The 22153-nt window shown below is 53.1% G+C and overlaps 2 protein-coding genes across 4 annotated transcripts; one reads left to right on the forward strand and one right to left on the reverse strand.

Annotated features, from left to right (window-relative positions):
• Window positions 1–14625: 14625 nt before the first annotated feature.
• Window positions 14626–19136, forward strand: EIF5A (eukaryotic translation initiation factor 5A). Of its 2 annotated transcripts, none has more exons than XM_041770116.1 (6): window positions 14626–14799; window positions 16632–16817; window positions 17796–17900; window positions 18085–18216; window positions 18303–18376; window positions 18512–19136. In XM_041770116.1, exons 2-5 carry the CDS (start codon window positions 16653–16655, stop codon window positions 18363–18365), a joined length of 465 nt encoding a protein of 154 aa, XP_041626050.1. In that variant the 5' UTR covers window positions 14626–14799; window positions 16632–16652; the 3' UTR covers window positions 18366–18376; window positions 18512–19136. The 2 variants fall into 2 exon arrangements, with proteins under 2 accessions (XP_041626050.1, XP_041626052.1); XM_041770118.1 differs by lacking the exon at window positions 14626–14799 and adding an exon at window positions 15048–15166.
• Window positions 19137–19339: 203 nt separating this feature from the next.
• On the reverse strand, window positions 19340–22059 carry GPS2 (G protein pathway suppressor 2). 2 transcript variants are annotated; one of them, XM_041770114.1, is made up of 11 exons: window positions 21938–22059; window positions 21579–21741; window positions 21159–21268; window positions 20967–21079; window positions 20697–20776; window positions 20522–20604; window positions 20236–20389; window positions 20040–20129; window positions 19879–19958; window positions 19696–19791; window positions 19340–19514 (listed from the first exon to the last, which is right to left on the reverse strand). In XM_041770114.1, the coding sequence occupies exons 2-11, from the start codon at window positions 21670–21672 to the stop codon at window positions 19431–19433; spliced, it is 984 nt and encodes a 327-aa protein (XP_041626048.1). In that variant the 5' UTR covers window positions 21673–21741; window positions 21938–22059; the 3' UTR covers window positions 19340–19430. The 2 variants fall into 2 exon arrangements, with proteins under 2 accessions (XP_041626048.1, XP_041626047.1); XM_041770113.1 differs by having other exon boundaries at window positions 21835–21994.
• Between the last annotated feature and the right edge of the window lie 94 nt (window positions 22060–22153).

The raw sequence follows: 22153 nt of genomic DNA on the forward strand, positions 1-22153 counted from the left end.
GTTAATATTTATTTAGTGCTTAACTATGTGCCACACGCTGTGCTAAGCATTTTAGGCACCCTCAATCATGAATTCTTTACTGCAGCCCTGAGAGGTGGGTCCTGGAGTTGGCCCCATTCTTCAGACAAGGAGACTGAGGTGTGGTGGAGTCAACCAGGCCAAGACCACACAGCTGCGGAATGCACTCAGGGGGGCCCCACAAGCAGAGTAGCCCAACTCCAGGGCAAATCAGTCACCACCCTCCTTCCTTCCACTGTGCTGGGACCATTCTTTTTCAATCCTTCTAGTTCTTTCCATATGTCATGCTTTTCCTTCTAAGTCACATTTCTTGAGAGCCTGTCGGCATTACCCAAGCCCTGCTTCTTCCCTTGGCCTAGTATTGTGGAAACACACAGACACCTGCCAGACCACCTAGTGCAATGGACACCCTGTTTCCTTTTCCTCCTCCACCTTGGCCTATGTGGCAGGTGTACCTGGAGACCATTTCGTTCTCGGATTTCTTCCTGGACTCCTCAGCCTTCCTAAAGGCCAGAGTCCCTAGCTGTTCTTGTCTTCTGACTCTGTGACCTCTCCTTTGGAGAGCCCACCCACTCTCATGGCTTCATATACGACCCTGTGATGGGTCGAATTTTGTGTCCCCTTAGGAGCACATGTTGAAGTCCTAACCTCCACATCTGTGAATGGGACCATATTCGGAAATAGGGTCTTTGCAGATGTAATCAAGTTCAGATGACATCACTAGGGTGGCCCCTAATCTGGCACAACTGGAAACAGCCACCATAGAGGCAGACACGAAGGTAGAGGGCCCGGCGATGACAGGCAGAGCCCCAAGCATCAGGAGCTGCAAGTCGAGGAGCACCTGCGGCCATCAGCTGGAAGAGGCCAGCTCTCTCCAAGGCTTAGCAGAAAGGATTGTCCTGCCAACATCTGGATTTCAGACTTCCCTCCTACACAACTGTAAGCATCAATTTCTGTCTTTTTTTTTTTTTTTTTTTTTTTTTTAGATTTTATTTATCTGTGAGAGACACACAGAGAAAGGCAGAGACACAGGCAGAGGGAGAAGCAGGCTCCCTGCAGGGAGCCCAATGTGGGACTTGATCCCAGGACCCCGGGGTCACGACCTGAGCTGAAGGCAGACAGACACCCAATCACTGAGCCACCCAGGTGCCCCGATTTCTGTCTTCTTAAGCATATAGTTTGTGGCACTTTGTTCCGGCAGTCCTAGGGGGCCAATGGCCAGCCCAATCTCAGAGGACTCCCCCCAGTCTGTGCCCAGCCCAGATCACTTGAGCTCCAGACCCGTGATAGCCAGCTGCCAGCTGGGAACCCCCCGGGCCCCCTATCTTGGCAAATGGCTCCCCTATATCCGGACACAGACGTATGAGCCTTACTGTCCCCATGGGGTTCACACCATGGGAGGCTCTCACCTGCATTCACTTCTGAAGCCTCTGCCTTCTTGCTTTCCTCACCCGCCCTTGGGACTGCCCCCTGGAGTCCACTTTGCACAAAGCACTTCGCCAGCAAAATAGCCTTGGGGACATTCTGTCCTCCCATCCTGCTTGATTTCCAGGACAGTATTTATCCATACCTGATATTTTCTTTTTCTTTTTTTTTTAAAGATTTTATTTATTTACTCATGATAGACACACACAGAGAGGCAGAGACAGAAGCAGGCTCCATGCAGGGAGCCCAACGTGGGACTCGATCCCAGGACTCCAGGATCATGCCTGGACCAAAGGCAGGCACCAAACTGCTGAGCCACCCAGGGATCCCCATACCTGATATTTTCTTGTTTGTAGTTTCTTGTGCTGTGTAAGTTTGAGATCTTATCTGTCTTGTTTACCACTCTCTTCTCAGTTCTTAAAACTGTAGCCGGGGATCCCTGGGTGGCACAGCGGTTTGGCGCCTGCCTTTGGCCCAGGGCGCAATCCTGGAGACCCGGGATCGAATCCCACATCAGGCTCCCGGTGCATGGAGCCTGCTTCTCCCTCTGCCTGTGTCTCTGCCTCTCTCTCTCTCTCTGTGACTATCAAAAATAAATAAATAAAGCAGTGCTCTTTAAAAAAAAAAAAAAACTGTAGCCAACATCTAGGAGCTGAACAGTGAATATTTGTAAAGGAAGTAATGAAGGCAGACAGAGACATCTTTCTGAAATGCATATTTTTTTTCCTGGCAATGCCTAGGCACCTTCAAAGATGTATTTATTTATTTGAGAAAGAGAGAGAGAATCTCAAATAGAGATTCTCTCACCTGGGTCTCAATCTCATGACCCTGAGATGAGGACCTGAGCTGAAACCAAGAGATTTGGAGTTTCAGTCAGAGGCTCAATCGACTGAGCCACCCAGGTGCCCCTCTGAGGCACCTTCAGTATACACCTTCTCCATGGCCAGCAGTTTATCCACTGGACACATGACCCAGAGAGATTCTTTTACAGGTCTGCAAGGGGGTGTGCATGGGAATGAAGAAGTGAGAAGTTAGGCAAGCTGGGCACCCATTGCTGGGGGTGTGCCAGGTAAATTGTGGTAGGCATTCACCTAGAGTATCATGCAGCAGTTAGCAGTGACTGGCTCAGGGCTCCTGGGGGGCTGTCAGTTGAGCATCTGCCCTCAGCTCAGGTCATGATCTCAGTACTAGGATTGAGCCCCACATTGGGCTCCCTGCTCAGCAGGGAGCCTGCTTCTCTCTCTGCCCTTCCCCTCTGCTTGCACTCTCTCTCTGTTTCAAATTTCAAAAGAAGAAGAAGAAGGAGAAAAAGGAGAAGGAGAAGAAGAAGAAGAAGAAGAAGAAGGAGAAAGGGAAACAGGTTCAACACTCTGTGGCAGCATAGATGGAACCTAACAACACAGCAATTAAGTAAAAAGAATAAGAAACCAAATGAAATATCAATCTCACTTAAAAAGACACAGTCCTTCTTTAAAAAAAAAAAAGAAAAGAAAGAAAGAAAGAAGAAAAAAGAAAAAAAGGGACACCTGGGAGGCTCAGCGGTTGAGCACCTGCCTTCAACCCAGGGCGTGATCCTGGGGACCCGGGATCGAGTCCTGCATCAGGCTCCTCTGTGTGTGTCTCTCATGAATAAATAAATAAAATCTTAAAAAAAAAGAGACACAGTCCCACAAACAACAAATTATGTCTTGTTAGAATATATAAAGACAAAAAGATTTACAGTAGCAGGATTGCCTACAGAAGGGAAGGGATAGACATGGGGAGAGAGGTCAACAAATAAACTAAGCAAATTTATGATCGAGTGAATGAAACGTTCTATTCTTTTTTTTTTTAAAGATTTTATTTATTTACTTGAGAGAGAGAGAGCGCGTGCACAAGTAGTAGGGAGGGGTACAGGGAGAAGCAGCCTCCCCGCTGAGCAGGGAGCCCCGTGCAGAACTTGATCCCAGGACCCTGGGATCATGAACTGAGCTGAAGGCAGATGCTTAAATGAGCCCCCCAGGGGCCTCTGGAACTTACATCCTGCTTGAAACTCTTCAGTGACTTCCCATTAATGGTTCGTTTGGTAAAATTCAAAGACCCAAGATTGAATGAGTTCTCAAGACCTAAGATCCAGATCGAGCCCTTGCATCTGAACCCCTCCCCACCCATCCGAGCCCCAAGCACTCATCCTGACTCGGGTCTGAATGGCTCAACATAGCAGCCACCAGCTACCTATGGCAACTGAAGTTCAGTTAAGATGAAATAAAATACAAAGTCCACACGTAGCTAGTGGATGAGGTTTTAACACAGACATGGGGCATTTCTGTCCCCACAGAGAGTTCTAGGAGACAGCGTGGCTACACGTCCACCTCTTGAGCTCCCAACTTCCATAATACGATATCCGCCCTCCAGGCCCAGGGATTCCTACTTTGAATTAATTTCATGGACATTTATTGGGTCCGTTCCTCTGGCCAGAGAGGAAGGAGCACAAGGGCACCAGGAGCTATAATGATGATTGCAGTGCTTGTTGGCAATTCTGCAAGTCTTCTCTTTTTTTTTTTTTTTAAGATTTTATTTATTTATTTGTGACAGAGAGAGAGAGAGAGAGAGAGAGAGAGAGAGAGAGAGAGAGAAGCAGAGACACGGGCAGAGGGAGAAGCAGGCTCCATGCTGGGAGCCCGACGTGGGACTCGATCCCCGATCTCCAGGATCACACCCTGGGCTGAAGGTGGTGCTAACCGTTGGGCCACCGGGGCTGCCCTGCAAGTCTTCTTCTAAAAAGATTTCAGGTAGGGGTGCCTGGGTGGTGAAGTTTGTTGAGCATATGACTCTTGGTTCGGGCTCAGGTCATTATCTCTGAGTCCTAAGATCGAGCTTCACGTAGGGCTCTACATTCAGCATGGAGTCTTCTCTCTCCTTCTGCCTCTTCTGCTGATACTCTCTCTCAAATCTTTTTTTTTTAAGGTTTTGTTTATTTTTTCATGAGAGACAGAGAGAGAGAGGCAGAGACATAGGCAGAGGAAGAAGCAACCTCCCTGCAAGGAGCCCGATGTGGGACATGATCCCAGGACCCTGGGATCACACCCTGAGCTGAAGGCAGACGCCCAACTGACTGAGCCCCCTGGGCACCCCAGATTCTGGTATTCTAAGCAGGACTGTGCATCCTGCAGAATGGAGGAGGCCGCAGGGGAGGGAGGAGGGCTCACAGGTCTGGGGCCTGTTTCCTGGGCCGTCAGGACAAGGTGGCCAGAACATGCCTACAGTGCATCCTTTAACCTGTGGCTTCAAATTCCCTCTCACTGCTTCACGACACTCTTCCTTCTAGATTCCCTCTGAGCACCCGGCAGTTCCTCCTGCTTTGGTGCCCTCCCCTACCCCCATTCATTCCTTCTGAAAACATGCAGAGCCAGCTCTATGATGGACGCTATGAAAGACCCTGCTGTCACAGTCTGGTGGGGGACACAGCCACATGGTCTGTGCGACAAGTGCTAGGTAGGGGTGAGCCCAGAGCGGGGAAGCAGAGAAGATGCCCCATAAGGAGGTAGAGCCAGATCCCTGCTCAGGCCAGGTGACAAGAAGACTGATAGGAATGGGATGGGAATTGGGATCAGGGACAGGTGAACAGGCTTGGGACCCCCGAGGCGGCCAGCATTCCCGTCTGCCCTTGGGATCTTTCTTCTCTGAGCATGGATGTCATCTGCTCCTCACCTCACCTCTTCCATCTCGAGATATTATTTTCAAGGGTCTGGAGCAGCCCAGAAGGGTGGATACCCAGCTACCGTTTCTTTATCTCCTGTGCACAGAACTCCCAGACCCTCCCTCATCCTGTTGAGGGCCAGTCCTGCTTCAGAGTTCTCAGCTCCCATGTCTCCCTTTGCCCAAAGACCTGCCAGGCGTCTGGGCTGGGTTTGGCCTGACCTAGGTGCTCACTCAGTCCCTCTCCCAGGGCCTGTCACTCTGGTCTGGGATTGCTGGGCTCCCTCCCCATCCAGCCCTGGCCGCAGGGCCCAGCAGAGAGCAATGAAGGAGCAAATGAATGATGTCTGGGAACACCAGCTCCCTGAGCTTCCTTTCTCTGTGAGCAGGGTCCGTACTCTGTCCCCAGCCCTGCTTCCCACACCCATGGCCCAGTTCTAGGAAACTTGAGGACTTCTTTTTCTAACACCCAAGTTCAGCAAGGGCTGTGGGAACGCCAGAGGAGGAGAGCCTTGGGGTAGGGCTTTCCCTCCAGGCCCAGACCCACACCTAGCTCATTCTTCCATACGTCTTCCCTTTTAATTTTTTTTTTTTTTTTGTCCTCCCTCTTTTTCTTAGATTCCAGAGACACAAGGTCAAAATCACAAAGATTGCCCAGGCATTTTCTCAGGAGCTGCTCCTACTTTCGAACCCACTACCATTCATAAACCCGTCACTTCCAAGGGCTGGACAGGTACTGGCCTGAGCACTCAGACTGATATTGTATATTTGTTTGATTATCTGGTAACCTCCACCTCCCAACTGCGGAGAAGGGACTGCACCGTTAAGCTCACCACCCCCGAGTCTCGAGTCTCTGAGTAACTGGTACTTAAGAGACTCAGTAGGTATTCACTGAATGAATGGAGGAGTAAGGGAATTTAAAGTTTCTGCCATGACTCCAGCAGCTCTGGGTGCTGTGAGAGAAGGTCCCAGACCCCCTGGCCCAAAGGTTACCCTTTTGCCCATTCTCAGGTTCCTTTGGAGTGTTGACTCTTATGCAAATCCTTGAGGGTGGAAGAAGAATAAAATAGTCCCTGCCTGCCCTGACTGGAATAAATTCTTACTGTGAAATATTTGTACCGGTCAGGGAACCCCCACCTCGACTCTAACCCTTGCCTGTTTTCTTTCTTTCTTTCTCTTTCTTTCTTTCTTCTTTCTTTCTTTCTTTCTTTCTTTCTTTCTTTCTTTCTTTCTTTCTTTCTTTCTTTCTTCTTTCTCTTTCTTCTTCTTTCTTTCTTTCTTTCTTTCTTTCTTTCTTTTTTTTTCTTGAAAGAAAGTTAAGATGAAATAAAATATAAAATACAAAGTCCACACGTAGCTAGTGGATGAGGTTTTAACACAGACATGGGCCATTTCTGTCCCCACAGAGAGTTCTAGGAGACAGCGTGGCTATACATCCATCTTTCTTTCTTTTTCTTCCTTCCTTCCTTCCTTTCTTCCTTCCCCTTTTCTTTCTTTTGATTCTATTTATTGAGATGCCTGTGTGGCTCAGTGGTTGAGCATCTGCCTTCAGCTCAGGTGGTAATCCTGGGAACCTGCTTCTCCCTCTGTCTCTCTCTCTCTCTCTCTCTGTGTCTCTCATGAATAAATAAAATCTTTTTAAAAAAAAAAGAATTTATTTATTTGAAGAGAAAGAGAACATGAGCACAGGGTTGGGGGGAAGGGCAGAGGGAGAATGACAAGCAGACCCCCTGCCGAGCAGGGAGCCCGACGTGGGGCTCCATCCCAGGACCCCCAAGATCAATACCTGAGCTTAAGGCAGACGCTTAACTGAGCCCCCCAGGCATCCAGCCTGTTTTCTTTCTATCTGGGGATTCCTTCTATCCATCAACTCAATTTACCTTCACATGCGACACAGAATCTGTTCCCAATTGATCTCAGATGCATCTTTTAAAAGGCCTGGCAAAAAGTTTGTAGGAAAATGTGGTAAAACATTAATAGCCATGGCCTGTGGGTATTGGGTTGATGGTCCATTTGTTTCTTATTTTCCAAATTTTTTTTTTTTTTTTACAAAAGACTGCTATTTTCAATAATGAAGAAAATTTGACGGAATATTTTCCATCAGGTAAAGCTATTCCTCTTGACACACCTGGAGCCCCTTCCAGACACACTGGTCTGTCCTCAATCCCAGTCCTACCCATCTTCCCAGGCCAAGTCTCGGATTGAAACTAAAGTGCACACCCCATTAAACTCTGAGCTGGCTTCCCAGAATCTCAGAATCCCAGAATCTTTTTTTTTTAAGATTTTATTTTATTTACTTGAGAGAGGAAGAGAGAGAGAGAGAGCACATGGGCAGAGGGGAGGGGCAGAGGGAGAGGGAGAAGCAGACTCCCCACTGAGCAGGGAGCCCGACCCGGGGTTCGATCCCAGGACTCTGAGGTCATGACCTGAGCCACCCAGGCACCTCAGGAATGGCTGGATTGATAATTGTTCCCCAGCCCCCCACACTGAAGGCACCTTTGACTCAACACTCTGAGCACATATTCATTGGGTTGACCACTGAGTTCCATCTATTAGGTCCAGTATGTCCCTGATGTTCACTGTTTCCTCTCTGCCTCACTACCAGTGTCTTGATCCAGGTCTTCATTCTTGCTCCCTTGAACTACCGTGACAGGCTCTATGGGTCTGCTGCCTCCAGTCCAGCTCATTTCCCCTCCAAGTATAATATCTTGATTTCTTTTTATCTTTTTAATATCTTGATTTTTGAGAGCAGTTTGAGATTCACAGCAGAACTGGGCAGAAGGTATTGGCAGCTATTTCCCATGTACCTCCTGCCCCCACACATGCAGAGCTTCCATGTTCCTCAACATCCCCCAGCAGAGTGGGATGCATGTTACTATCCATATACTTACCTTGACGCATTGCCATCGCATGGAATTCATAGTTGACACCGCAGCTCGCTCTTGGTGAGGTCCAGTCTTTGGGTTTGGACAAACATATAAGGACCATACGGGATGACTTCATGCTCTGGAGGTTCTCTGTGTGCAGCCTGTTCACCTGGATTGTCGGCCACAGTGGCTGCTTGAGCTCCCTAGAGCACAGTGACAGCAGTGGTTGGCATTGCCTTGTCATCCCCTACAGATGGAAGACCCTGCTCCTTTGCACACATTCGAGACTCTGGTCTGGTCCAGGCCTCCCTTCCTCCCAGCCCCCACCTGTTGTTTGCAATCTCTGGCCTCCATCCCAAACCATTGACAGGATTCTTTTTCTTTTTTTTAAGATTCTTTTTATTTATTTATTTATTTATTTATTTATTTATTTGAGAGAGAGTGAGAGCAAGGGAGGTCACAGAGGGAGAGAGAGAAGCAGACTCCCCACTAAGCTGTGAGCCCAACGTGGGACTCGATCCCAGGACCCCAGGATCATGACCTGAGCCAAAGGTAGATGCTTAACCAACTGAGCCACATCGCTGCCCCTCTTGTTTTTTTTTTTTTTAAGGTTTCATTTATTTATTCATCAGAGAGAGAGAGAGGCAGAGACACAGGCAGAGAAAGAAGCAGGCTCCATGCAGGGAGCCTAATGTGGGACTCCATCCCAGGGGTCACACCCTGAGCTGAAGGCAGATGCTCAACCCAGGTGACCCAACATGATTCTCTTTCTGTCTTCACTCTGCACATGTTCCTCCATGCCTTTGCCCTCCTCATGGCTCCCATTTTCTGGAATACCTTTGATTCTTGTTTCTACCTTTCCCCCCATATTCCACCCATTTTTTAAAGGTCCAGTTACTAAAATGCTGCTTTCATTGAGGACTCCTGGACCAAACCCTCGTTGCTTGCTATCTGAACCACATGACAGCTTCCTAGGGTCGGACCGAGGGGTCCAGCCCTTCTTCAACCCACCTCTCAAACCACCTTGAACTATCTGGATCTAACACGACTCTGTATACATCAGAACCACCTTCCCTGCCCCTCCATGCTGTGCTGCTCCATGTTTAACAACCAGCTCTGGATAGACGGGCACCTGTTTCAGCCAACAGCATCTGTCAGTTTCCATGGTATAAATATTCCCGTCACAACCAGTTCCAAGCTACCAGTAAGACAGTATTGAACGTGCAGTTAGGAAGAGATATGCAAAAAAAAAAAAAGGAAGAGATATGCACAACTGGTTCTTTTTTTTTTTTTTAACTTTATTGATTTATTCATGCGAGACACACACAGAGAGGCAGAGACATAGAGTATGTTTTGAGCAGAATTGCACCCTTTGTACCTCCCCCACCTCCTCCTTTTTGTTTTAAAGATTTTATTTGGGCAGCCCGGGTGGCTCAGTGGTTTGGCGCTGCCTTCAGCTCAGGGTATGATCCTGGAGACCCGGGATCGAGTCCCACATCGGGCTCCCTGCATGGAGCCTGCTTCTCCCTCTGCCTCTCTGCCTCTGTGTGTGTGTGTGTGTGTGTGTGTGTGTGTCTCATGAGTAAATAAATAAAATCTTTTTTAAAAAAAGATATACAAGCTACCTCCACCACACCATTGGCTCCCATTCAAAACTTCGCTGGTGTTCCTTAAAGTTCTCTTCATACTACCGTTGCAATTCTTCTGCATATCTAAAATTATTTCCTTTTTTAAAGATTTATTTATTTATGATAGACACAGAGAGATTGGCAGAGACACACACAGGAGGAGGAAGAAGCAGGCCCCACGCCGGGAGCCCAACACGGGACTCCATCCCGGGACTCCAGGATTGCGCCTTGGGCCAAAGGCAGGTGCCAAACCACTGAGCCACCCAGGGATCCCTCTAAAATTATTTCAAAATAGAAGGTTTAGAAAGTCTACCGGAGTAGATATAAGCTCACCTGGCAAACTTTTTTCAGCAGAACATGGGTGCCCTCCAAACGAGTACCCTCTGAGAAAGAAAGGAGAAAATACTTAATGAGATGGGTTGACAGGGCAGCATCCAAAGTCACTGAAAATCTACAGAAGGGTCGCTGGAGAGTTCTTCCAAATGTCTGAATTTTAATCTTGGTGAACGGGTGTAACCACAAAAGGTGGGAAAGAAATGTGGATAGTCATCAACATGGGATCTGACTGATTGTATTCGAAGCAGTTCTCAAGAAAGAAATTTCCACGTGAACTAAAGGAGGATGCTCAGTAAAATGTAAATGAATAAATAAAAGCCAGAGAGGTTCTCCAATAATTTTCAGGGGAGTCCTGATCCAGGATTACGACTCTTCCACAATTCTTTTTTCTTTCTTTCTTTCTTTTTTTTTTAAGATTTATTTATTTGAGAGAGAGAGAGAGAGAGAGAGAGAGAGTTGGCAGAACAGAGGGAGAGGAAGAGGATATCAAGCAGACTTCCTACGGAGCTCAGACCCCAATGCAAGGCTGGATCTCATGACCCTGAGATCATGAGCCTGAGCCAAAATCAAGAGTCGGATGCTTTACCTGCTGAGCCACCCAGGTGCCTCTATAGGATTCTTTTTGAAGGAGAGATAGACTGGCCTCTTTCACACTGAAGACGAATGCACTGTGCTCTTCGTGCTGGATGGTACTAGACATGAAGTACATGCAGTTAATTCCCTTGCCTGATTTCAAGATTCCTTGACTAGATTTTCTTTTTTCCACTTATATTTTCTTTTTTTTTTTAATTTTTTATTTATTTATGATAGTCACAGAGAGAGAGAGAGAGGCAGAGACACAGGCGGAGGGAGAAGCAGGCTCCATGCACCGGGAGCCTGATGTGGGATTCGATCCCGGGTCTCCAGGATCGCGCCCTGGGCCAAAGGCAGGCGCCAAACCGCTGCGCCACCCAGGGATCCCCACTTATATTTTCTTAAAGAAAAGGAAGGAGAGATGGACCGGCCAAAATAGACATTCTGTTGCCCTTTGCCATTTCAGTTCATTTATAGATGAATTGGTATCACCATTTTTTTGGGGGGGGGGGGTCGATCTATTGTGAGTCTGGTTAGCTTGAGCCAGGTGTACTTTTATGCAACAATACATTGATATTTACAGCACAATTATTAATATTTACAGCACAATATTTGCCAGGCACAATTCTAGGGGCTGGGAACACAGTAATGAACAAAACAGACAGGTTCCCAACCTCACAGAGATTATATTGTAATGGAGCAGGCCAGACATTAGCAAAGCCATTACCCAAATAAATGGGTATCAACAGTATGTGATAGATGCTATGATGTTTGCTATGAGAACATATAACGTGAGAAGCTGACTCAACCTGCAGGTCAGGAAAAGTTTCCTTCAAGAAGTAACTTGAGGGATCCCTGGGTGGCGCAGCCGTTTGGCGCCTGCCTTTGGCCCAGGGCGCGATCCTGGAGACCCGGGATCGTATCCCATGTCGGGCTCCCGGTGCATGAAGCCTGCTTCTCCCTCTGCCTGTGTCTCTGCCTCTCTCTCTCTCTGTGTGTGACCATCATAAATAAATTTTAAAAAATTATTAAAAAAAAAAAAGAAGTAACTTGAGTAGGGATGCCTGGGCGACTTAGTGGTTGAGCGTCTGCCTTCAGTTCAGGGAGTGACCCTGGGGTCCTGGGATCGAGTCCTATATCGGGTTGCCCGCAGGGAGCCTGCTTCTCCCTCTGCCTGTGTCTCTGCCTCTCTATGTCTCTCATGAATAAATAAATTTAAAAAAAAAAAAAACTTCACTGGCAACCAAAAAAGTTAGGGCTTCCAGAGCTGAGGACTCTGCCCTGGATTGTCCCCACTGGATTGTCACCACAATACACACCATGCTCCACTGGTTCTCACAGATACCAACTACCTCAACGCTCTGTAATACTATACAGTATTTTGCTTTCTTTCTCTGAGTGTGTATAACTCAGCCTTCTAGCAAGATTATTTGTGCCTTTTTTAGTTTGATTGGAAGTTTTTAGGGGTTATCTTCACTCAGTGTCCTTGTCATATCATGGAGCTGTGCCTTACGTCAGCTGGGACACTTCGCCAATGTCTCAGGGTAATGAACCAAGACTGTCGCATATGCACGAGAGGTACCGCCATACAAAGATGACAGTATTTTTTAAGGACCAGCTTTATTGAGATATAATTCACATAATGTACAATTCAATTATTGAAAGTGTACAATTCAGTGCTTTTGATATCTGAAGAATTCGACTGTTGCTCCATTAGAACATTTTCATCACCCCAAAAGTCATCATCTGCCCCTTTACTGGTACTCATCAGCAGCCACTCTCCATCTCTCCATCTCTCTCTAACCTCTCAATACTAGGCAACTACTAATCTGTTTCCATGGATTCCCCTATTCTGTAAATTGGCCATTAAATGTAAATGGAATTATATACTATGTGGTCTTTTGTGACTTTCATGTAGCAGAATATTTCAAGGTTTATCCTTTTTGTTGCTGAATATTTCGTTGTATGGATAGACCAAATTTTATTTATCCTTTCATCAGTTGCGGACATTTGTGTAGTTTCCACTTTGGGGCTATTATGAATAATGCTGTTTTGAGCATTCCTCTATGAGGTTGGTTGTTTTGTTTTGAAAATTGAGGTGAAATTCACATAACATAAAACTAACCACTTTTACATGAACAATCCAGTGCCATTTAATGCATTCACAATGTTGGGCAACCACCATATTTAATTCCTAAACATTTCATCACTCTAAAATAAAACCCTGTGCTCATTAACCGCAGTACCCATTCCCCTCACCTACCCTAGTACCTGGCAACCACCCATCTACTTTCTGCTTCTGTGGATTTACCTAATCTGGATTTTATTTTATTTTATTTTATTTAGATTTTATTTGACAGAGAGAGCGCACACAAGCAGGGGGAGTAGCAGTAGATAGGGAGAAGCAGGCTCGTCGCTGAGCAGGAAACCGGGTTAAGGGGCTGGATCCCAGGACCCTGAGATCATGACCAGAGCTGAAGGCAGATGTCTAACCAGCTGAGGTACACAGGAGTCCCCCTAATCTGGATATTTCATATGATTCGAATCATAGGATGTGTGACCTTTATGTCTGGCTTCTTTCCCTTAGCACGAGATTTTTAAAGTTCATCCAGTCACAGCATGTACCAGTACTTCACTCCTTTTTTGTGATCTGATGATATTCCATTACATATATATGCACCGCACTTTATCTGTTCATCTGTTGATGGATATTTGGGTTGTTTCCACCTTTTGGCTACTTTAAGTAGCGCTGCTGTAAATACTCCCCTGCAAGGATTTGAGTACCTGTTTTTCACGATTGGGGGGGGGGGGGAGGAGTGGCATATACACCTAGGGGTGCAACTGTTGGGTTATAGGGACAATGCATCTGCAAGAAGAGCAGGTTTGGGACTTTATGAACAATGCGCCCAGACAGTTGGGGGTTTCCCGTTTTTTAAAGGAAAAAGTAGAAACTCCAGACAGAGGGGTGGAGGGACCTGGGAATGACAGAACATGCCACACCAACTTTTATTACTCCAGGCTCGTGCCTGCAGTTCACGCCCAGCGCGTCCCGGGATTCTTCAGATCCGGGCTGTCTGGTCTCCACTGCGGTGCTCCGCCCCGGGCTTACGGACACCAGCCGGGCAGCAAACCTGGGAGCCGGAGGGAGGCCACCACCAAGTGTCCGGGAAGCCGCCGCCTCCCCCCCGACGAGGAGGGCCGGGGAGGACATTCGGGGCGGCCGGCTGCCTCCCGCTTCGTGGCGGCCCCCGGCCGAGACTCCGAGAGCGCGCCCCTCGTCTCCAGAGTGCCTTAAAAAAGACGCTCACGGATGCCTGTTTTGGGGGCCGGGCGCGGGCCGGAGGGGGAAGGAGGAGGAGGGAGCGCGAGCGTCCCCGGAGCCGCGGGAGGGGAGCGGGCCAGACCCAGGGCTCCCACAAGATGGTGGCCGCCACGCGGCCGCTCTAGCTCGCCGCCGAACTCTATGGCCGGCCGGGCCGCCCGCGCAGCGCGCTGAAGCTAAGAGGGGCGGTCACCCGACCATACTGGCGCGCTAGAAGTGCGAGCGGAAAGAGCCCCGTCGCGCATGTGTGGGGCCGCAGCGGGGGGATGGGCTGGGGGACCAGGGGCCCACCCCGCAGTGAAAGTTTTCTGAAACGTGTGAGTCGTTCAAGTCCAGTTAAAGCCGAGGTGGGGCGTTCCTCAGACGCATGCGTCCTAGCCGAGACCAGCCATACAGTGGCGTGGTCTTTTCAACGCCCGGCGTACAGGAGACGTCTGAGGTGGAAGGGGCGGGCAGGATCTCCAGCACGCAGGCGCTTTGAGGCCAAGGCGTTTCCTCCAGAGGGTGTGGAGCGCAGGGCTCTTCATTGCGCAGGCGCGAGTGCTGTCCGGTAGGGCTAGTGGTCTATCACGGGAAGGGAAAAAGAGGTTGAAGGGCTTAAAAAACCGGGTGCGCCTGCGCACTGCCTACCGGTGGGAAGAGCTCCGGGTTTGTGGGGGGCGGAGTCATGCGTACGCGTCATTGGATGGGTAGGTGGGAGGGAGGGTGGAGCTCGGGGAGGATCTATGCGCTTGCGCAGTGCGGGGGTGGAGGGCGGAGGGGATAGATAGCACGCTTGCGCGGCTGTCAGAGGGCTGCTTGGTTGGTCAGTGGGGAGTCGGCGCCTGCGTACTAAGACCCGTGTGCAGCAGCGGCGGCGGCGGTAGAGGCGGCGGCGGCGGCGGCAGCGGGCTCGGAGGCAGCGGTTGGGCTCGCGGCGAGCGGACGGGGTCGAATCAGTGCGTCGCGCGAGGTGAGAGCGGGCAGGGCGCGCGTGCGCGGAACCCCGGCGTGGGCCTGGGAGTGGAGATGGAACTGCGCGAGGGTCGGGGAGGGGGCAGAGGGGAGCGGCGGCCGCCGCCGCCGCGCCGGGTTCGGTCCCCGAGCCGCGCGAGGTGCGGAGAGGCGCGGGTGCGCGCCCCGGTTGGCGCGCGGGGTGACGGTTGGGGCCGGCCGGGTGACGTTGGAGCGACGCAGGGCGGGGGACGGCGCGCCGCAAGGCCGCCACGCGGGAGAGGCCGCCGGGCGGCCACGCCGGGGCGAGGGCCGGGGGCCAGATTGGCCCGCCGGGGCAAAGGAACCTGGGTCGTTGAAAACCGGGTGCCGCGCGGCCACGTGAGGTGGGGGAGGGGGCTATTCGGTGAGAGGGCATGTTGGGGGGGGTGGCGGCCGGCCGCGGGGGGGGAGGGGAGGCGGCGTGGCTCGGGCCAGGCGCGGCCTTTGAGGAGGGGGGTGGCGGCGGCACCGGAAGTGTCCCCTACCGGAGGCTGCCCTCGGGGTCGGAGGCCGCATGGCTGAACGTGGACGGGGGCCGCATGGCAGCGCGGGGACCCCTCCCCCCCAGATCCCGGCCACCGGAAGCCCCGAGAGGCCACATGGTGGGCGGGAGCCGGCAACCCCCGTCGCGGGGAGAGGTGGTCCTCGCGGGCGCCCAGAGGGGCTTGGAATTTCGGGGAGGGGAAGAAGCCTGGTCACCGCGGAGAACCCGCTTCTGGCATATGTGAGGGCTCCCCCCCGCCCGATGGGCCCCCGGAGCTCTCTTCCCAACTCTGATGTGAAGTGAGGCGGCCCGTCAGGTATAAGTTGCTCTCTCCCGTGCTCGGTGCCGGAGAAATGGGGGGACCGAGGGCAATTGGACGGCAGCCCAACTCTGCGGGTCGTGCCGACAGCGCCTCCAGGTCCCGGGCACCGCAGCTCCCCGCCGCGATCTGCGCCCTCCCCGCCGTGCGGGGTCGGGAGCCCTCGCTCCGCCAGCCCAGCAGATCTCGGGCTCTCCGCGAGCACCGGCCTTTTGCTTTCATTTTATTGTCATTCACCACTCCCCGCTCCTCCACTTCACACTGAGGGTACAGGCCCGGCCTGAAAAGCCGACAGGACCGGTGCATCCTGGGAAAAGTGGGAGGGCCCTCGAGGAGAGGCTGGGCTCCTGGGTTCCCTTTGGGAAACGAGATGGAGGTGCTTGGCCGGGGGAGAAGTTAGAAAACAACTTGACTTTCTCTCCCTTAGCCGCGTCTGCAAATACGTGCTGGAGAGGCGGGAATCCCCCAAAGAGGCCTTGTGGTTTCCTGTCCCAGTGACTGGCCCGTGTGTGGATGGGGTGGGGGGTGTAACAGAGACGGGTGGGGCCCCGTCCTTTGGTCTCCACCCTCCTCTCCCCCCTCCACGGTAGCTCCGCCTTTTTGCTGGCTCATGGCTGCTCACCTAATTATAGCCCTGCTTGTGTGTGGGGAAGAGGGGTGGTTGGTTTCAGTGGCAAGGAGCACCTGAGTCTCCCAGGAATCAGGCCTCTGCCCATCTTTGAGGTTGCAGGTCCTACTCTCCGGAGCCTTCCTTCCTCAAGCACCCCCCTTTAGCTTTCATGGGTGCTGGGGGTTCAGCTTCTGTCCCCCACCAGCTCCCGCCACACACCAGTTCCTGAGTGTTTGTGGTCCTGATCAGTACCTAACCTGGGCGCTTGGTTTTAGGTCGGTGATGGAAGAAAGGGCTGGGGGGGAAGGGAGTGTTTTCAGAGAGGAGTGGGGTATATTGAGACCTCTGTTGACCTCCATCCATCCTGACTCACTGGTGTTCTGTTTTTGACTACAGTTGGAATCGAAGCCTCTTAAAATGGCAGATGATTTGGACTTCGAGACAGGAGATGCAGGGGCCTCAGCCACCTTCCCAATGCAGTGCTCAGCATTACGTAAGAACGGCTTCGTGGTGCTCAAAGGCCGGCCATGTAAGATCGTGGAGATGTCTACCTCCAAGACTGGCAAGCACGGCCATGCCAAGGTTAGAACTTGACCTCTCCCATCTTGCCTTCCCTGTACCGCCTGGGCCCCTGGGTCTCCTGGCAGCGAGGTGTCCCCAGCCCCCTCCCTTCCTTTAGGCTTGGTCACCCCACCCCACCCGGTGTGAGCCCCTAACTTCTTTGGTGCTCTGTTCAGCTGCTCCGTCCTTTCTCCTGGCTCTCACTTTCTCTCTCTTCTCCCTTGAGTCTTAGCTGCTGGGGTTTCTCCAGGCCGCATCCTGAAGGCAGCCTTCCTTGGAGGGCGCTAGCAGACCTCTGAGCTTCCGAATCACCTTGCTGCCCCACAGTCCGTGCCAGCTTTCCCCTTGGATCTGTGCGGCGTCAGGCTGCGTCTCTACCTGCCCCTCCCCTTGGCTCCCTGAGCCGCTCCCTCGCTTTCTTGGACTCTTAACATTCTTGCTAGTGCTTTCCAGGTCAGTTAAGGTTTTTCTCCCCTCAAACTTGACCTGGTTCATCCTTGTTGAATATCTTACGGTTCTGTTCCCTAGTTGGTTTGTCTTGTTGGGTCATCTAGGTATTTGTCTGTGTTCTTTCCTATTGCATAGTCCTCCCTGAAGTCCTCCTCTTCTCAGCTCTTTTCCTCTCATTCCTTTTTGTTTGCCCAAGTTCTGCACCCTTCCTGTGGGTGTCCAGACACTCTCTGAAACCTCTTACTGGCCGCCTCCCGCTCCCCAGGCTCACTGGTCAGTGTTCCCTTGGCTCGGGGTAACTGGCCAATTCAAGCCTTCACTACTGTTGCCCTTGTCGGTCACCCTAGCCTCAGTGGGACTCTTCTGCCCTTGCTAGATGCCAGAGGCTTCCAGGATTCTTCCTTGAGTCCATTGGTTCAGCTCCACCTCCCCTGGTTCTGCCCAAACCGCCTAGTTTGACTTCCCTCACTGCTTAGGGGCACCTTGAGGCTTTTTTCATTCATCCTAGAGTTTGGTTGGGTGTCTCTTTCATGTGATGCATATGTGTAGGTCCACCTGGTTGGTATTGACATCTTTACTGGCAAGAAATATGAAGATATCTGCCCGTCAACTCATAATATGGATGTCCCCAACATCAAAAGGAATGACTTCCAGGTACAGAGGCGGGTTAGCCTTTTAGTGGGGGTGGTAGGTGGTGGGGGAGGGGGCACAGGCTGACCAGAAGAGCTTGTGCTGAAAGAAGTAGGGAGATGGCGAGGAGTTTGGTGTGGTCAGTTGGCCGCTCTTTTGTCCCCGACACCCCTGGGCCCACCCTCAGCTCCCTTCTCTCTGCCCCCAGCTGATCGGCATCCAGGATGGGTATCTATCACTGCTCCAGGACAGCGGGGAGGTGCGAGAGGACCTTCGTCTGCCTGAGGGAGATCTTGGCAAGGAGATCGAGCAGAAGTATGACTGTGGAGAAGAGATCCTGGTACATACCCTCCTGCCCCCAATGCACAGCCCTACTCCGTGTCCCTGCCTCTGGCTCACTTCTGACTCTGCCCTTTGTGCCCTCAGATCACGGTGCTGTCCGCCATGACAGAGGAGGCAGCTGTTGCAATCAAGGCCATGGCAAAATAACTGGCTCCCAGGTGACTGACACGCCCCCATCCCCATCAGAACCCTGCTTTAGCCCCTGATGGTTCCCGGCTGGCTTCTGGCTGCAGCGTGGGCTTCACCCTGTCCTGATGGCATCTCCTGGTCTCACTGATCTCTCTCCTCCCCAGGGTGGCGGTGGTGGCAGCAGCGATCCTCAGCCTGCAGAGGCCCCCTCCCCCAGCCTGGCCCAGCTCTGGCCCAGCGCTTGGCTGGACTCCTCCTACACAATTTATTTGACGTTTTATTTTGGTTTCCCCCACACCCCCTCAATCTGTCGGGGAGCCCCTGCCCTTCATCCTGCTCTCTTGGCCAGGAGTGAGTGGTCCATGGCCTTGGTGAAGCTGCCCTCCTCTTCTCCCCTCGCACTACAGCCCTGGTAGGGGAGAAGGGGCGGGTGCTGCTTGTGGTTTAGTGGGTTTTTTTTTTTTTTTTTTTTAAATTCAATCTGGAATCAGAAAGCTGTGGATTCTGGCGATTGGTCCTTGTGCCCTCCCCCTCATCCCTGCTCTGGTCCCTTATTCCCCATGGCCCTGTACCCCAGCACCACCCCACAGACTGGGGACCAGCCCCCTCCCCTGCCTAAGTCTCTCCTTTATCCTGGGGAGGGAAGAGGAGGAGAAGGGGAGGGGACCTGCCCCCTCCTCAGGCATCTGGGAGGGCCCTGCCCCCATGGGCTTTACCCTTTCCTGTGGGCTCTCTCCCCGACACATTTGTTAAAATCAAACCTGAATAAAACTACAAGTTTAATATGAAGGCCCCAACTCAGTTGCTTCTTTGAATTAAATGGGTATTTGCTGACTAGAAAGTCAACTTAGAAATTACACATAAACAACTATGCCAAAGAGTTGCCTCTTACCCACCCACCCAGCTTCGCCTGTTAGTTGCCTGTCACCCCTCACCCTCCACACAGCCCTGGCCCAGCCCGGGAGGGAGGTGACGCACACGGCAGCAGAGGGGCAGAGGCAGGTAAATTTTATTAGACTGGGACACCGAGTTCCCTCACCCACGTCAGGGGCTGGGGCTGAGGCTGAAGATAAAATCTGATGATCACTTGTGGTAGAATCGTGGATTCTGGCTGTGCTGGATGAAGGGAAGACGAGGGCCAGGCTGGCTGGTGGCTGCAAAGCCCGACTGGTGGCAGAAGTGGGGGGACTTCGTTGGTGTGTACCCTGCCCCTCAATCTACACCCGAACTCCCAGCCATCCCCACCCCAGGAGGAAATGGGAGAGGAGGGGTGGGCGCCACCTCTCCTACACAGCCCGGTTTTCCCCCGGAAGGGTAGGGCCCCAGCCGGTCCGACCCCTGGCCTTACCTTTCCTGCTGGCTGCATCTGCACCGGGAGCTGAGGAGAGGCGAGGAGCCCAGGGGCTGGATGCAGAGCCTGTGGGTGCATGGGGCGCAGGGAGGACTACGGAGAAGAGAGTCAGGGTCCAAGGTGGCCTGGGGCGCCCCTGGGCCCAGCACTGCCCCTGCCCTGCCCAGGCTCTGTACTCACAGAGTCTGAGAAGCTGGTCTGCTGGTTAGCGTGCTCCATCTGCTTCTGTAAGGACAGGGCACCGCCAGGCTGGAGGAAGCCTACAAAGGGAAGGACGGGTGTGTGGAACGCGGAGGCGGGGAGGATGCTCAGCCCTGGGGCCCTGGCGGGGGCATCCTCACCTGTCTGGGTGGGCTGAAAGTGGCCGTGCACCGTGTAGGGCTGTGGCTGCGGCTGCGACAGGTACTGCACTGCCGGGAACGCCGAAGGTGCTGAGGGAGGCAGGAGGCACAGCCTGTCGAGCCTCCTTCGGGCCTGCCTGGGCCCAGCGGCCTCTGGGTCTTGGAGGAAGCACCCCCCTCCCTCCCCACGGCTCACCTCTGAGCTGCTGACTGGGGCTATAGGCCGGCTGTGTGGGTCCATAGTGAGGCGGGGGCTGCGCGGTCCCATAGGCACTGCCGGGGCTGCCTTGGAACTGGCCATGCTCCGGGGTCCCGGGGAAGGCAGCTGCGGAGCCCACATAGTGTCGCGTCTGAGGAAGGAAGAGGAGCGCTGGCTGCTGCTGGAAACTCCTCCAAAGCAGAACCCCAAGCGCCTTGTATGTGCCCCATTTTCCACCATTTGGTCAAGTGCTGGACATTGGTGACTTGAATACTTGTCTTACTGTAAGCACTTGGGGTCCGAACATCTGTTTGGCCCTGTCGGCCGCCATGAGGGTGCCTGGGCGGTTGTGTCCTCCAGGGCTCCCTAGACAGGGAGACGGGCTTCATGAGGCTGCAGTGGGGTGGCTGCAACCCCCGGGAGGGTGCATTCTAACAAGCGGGTTCTTCATTCCTCACCCTGCATGCTGAGGAGGTGAGTCCCAGTGTGGACGGTCAGGCTCTGCTGGTACGCAGCTGAAGTCAGAGTGGTCAGGTCACTGCAGTGAAAGGCAGGCAGGTCAAAACCAAGAAAGAAGACAAGTGCCCCCTCTTTTGCCATCAGACACCCATCTGGTGTTACCCATCCCAGTTACTGTCTCAATTTTATTTTTATTTTTTTTGCCCGCCTCCCCAGGCCGGCTGGGGCTAAGGCGGGGCTCAATTTTATTTTTAGCTCTCCAATCCCACCTCTGCTCCTTTCGCCTCCGTTTCTCTTCTTCATGTAAAACTTTCTTGAGCTGCAGGAAGAGCTGGTGCTTCTCTTCCTGAAGGGCCAAAAGCTTCTCCTGCAACTTCAGGATCTGAGAAGGCAGGGGAGAGGAGCTGATGGCAGGAGAGCCAAAGGAGGAAAAAGCTGGGACAGAGCAGGGGGCTGCTTACTTGTTCCTTGGTCTCCTCTAGTGACATTCTCTCCTCCATCTCCTTTTTCTTCCTCCTCTCTTGCTCTTCCTTCATCTTCTGTTCCATCATCTTGTCTACCTCTTCTTCCTCTGGAGAAAGAAGCAGGTAGAATGGGAAGAACGCAGGGTGGTTAAAACACTAGCACGTTACAGATGGAGGAGCGGGGAAACCTGCCGGTGCCAGTGCTCCCTCTGCTCCCCTCCTCCCAGGGGACTGGGAGGGAGGGTATGTCAGGTGCTCTCCAAGGTCCTTCCCGGCCCGAGTCTTCTGGAGCCCTGACCCAGACTGCAGCTCCCTCCACCAGTGGCGGGCCGTCCCACCCCTCCTCCCGCGCGGCCGCGGCGCGGCGCTGTGCCCATGGTGCGGGGCTTGGGGGTCCTCCCCCTCGGCCGCGCTCACCCTGCCGCTTGCGCTCCCGCTCCATCATGATGTGCCGGTGCAACGCCCGGGCCATGGCGTTGGAAAGCTTGGGGCGCTCCAGGAGCGCGGGCATGGTGCCACGGGGGACGCTCGGGCCGTGGGCGCCCGGCTCTGTCACGGACTGCCAGACCTTGGGCCGGGCCTGCGAGAAGCGGGCGCTTAGGAGGGTCGCGCCCGCGGGCCGAGGCAGAAGCCCGCCTGCCGCCGCCGCCCCGGTCACGTGCCCGGCGCCCACCCTCCGCCGCCCGGCCGGTCCCGGGTGCTCCGGATGCGCCTGTGCTCCGCGTGCGCCGGCGGGCTGGGGGTCTCCGGCCTCGGCGCCGCCCGCCCCTCCCTACCCGCCTTCGCTGCGCTTTCTCCGCGGCTCCTGTGCGCCTCGGCCGCGCGTCACATCCGGCTGCCGGGCCGAGTCCTTCCGGAGCCGGGGCGGCCGGCGGCCTCGCGGGACGGGCGCAGGGAAGGACGGAAGCGGCTGCGACGGGTGCCGCAGGGGGCCAAACTCCGTCGGCGCGCCGGGCGCCCCCAGCTGAGCAGGCCTGGGGCTCGTGGGGGGG

The sequence above is a fragment of the Vulpes lagopus genome, chromosome 10 (genome assembly GCF_018345385.1).
Source record: "Vulpes lagopus strain Blue_001 chromosome 10, ASM1834538v1, whole genome shotgun sequence".
Taxonomy (NCBI): domain Eukaryota; kingdom Metazoa; phylum Chordata; class Mammalia; order Carnivora; family Canidae; genus Vulpes; species Vulpes lagopus.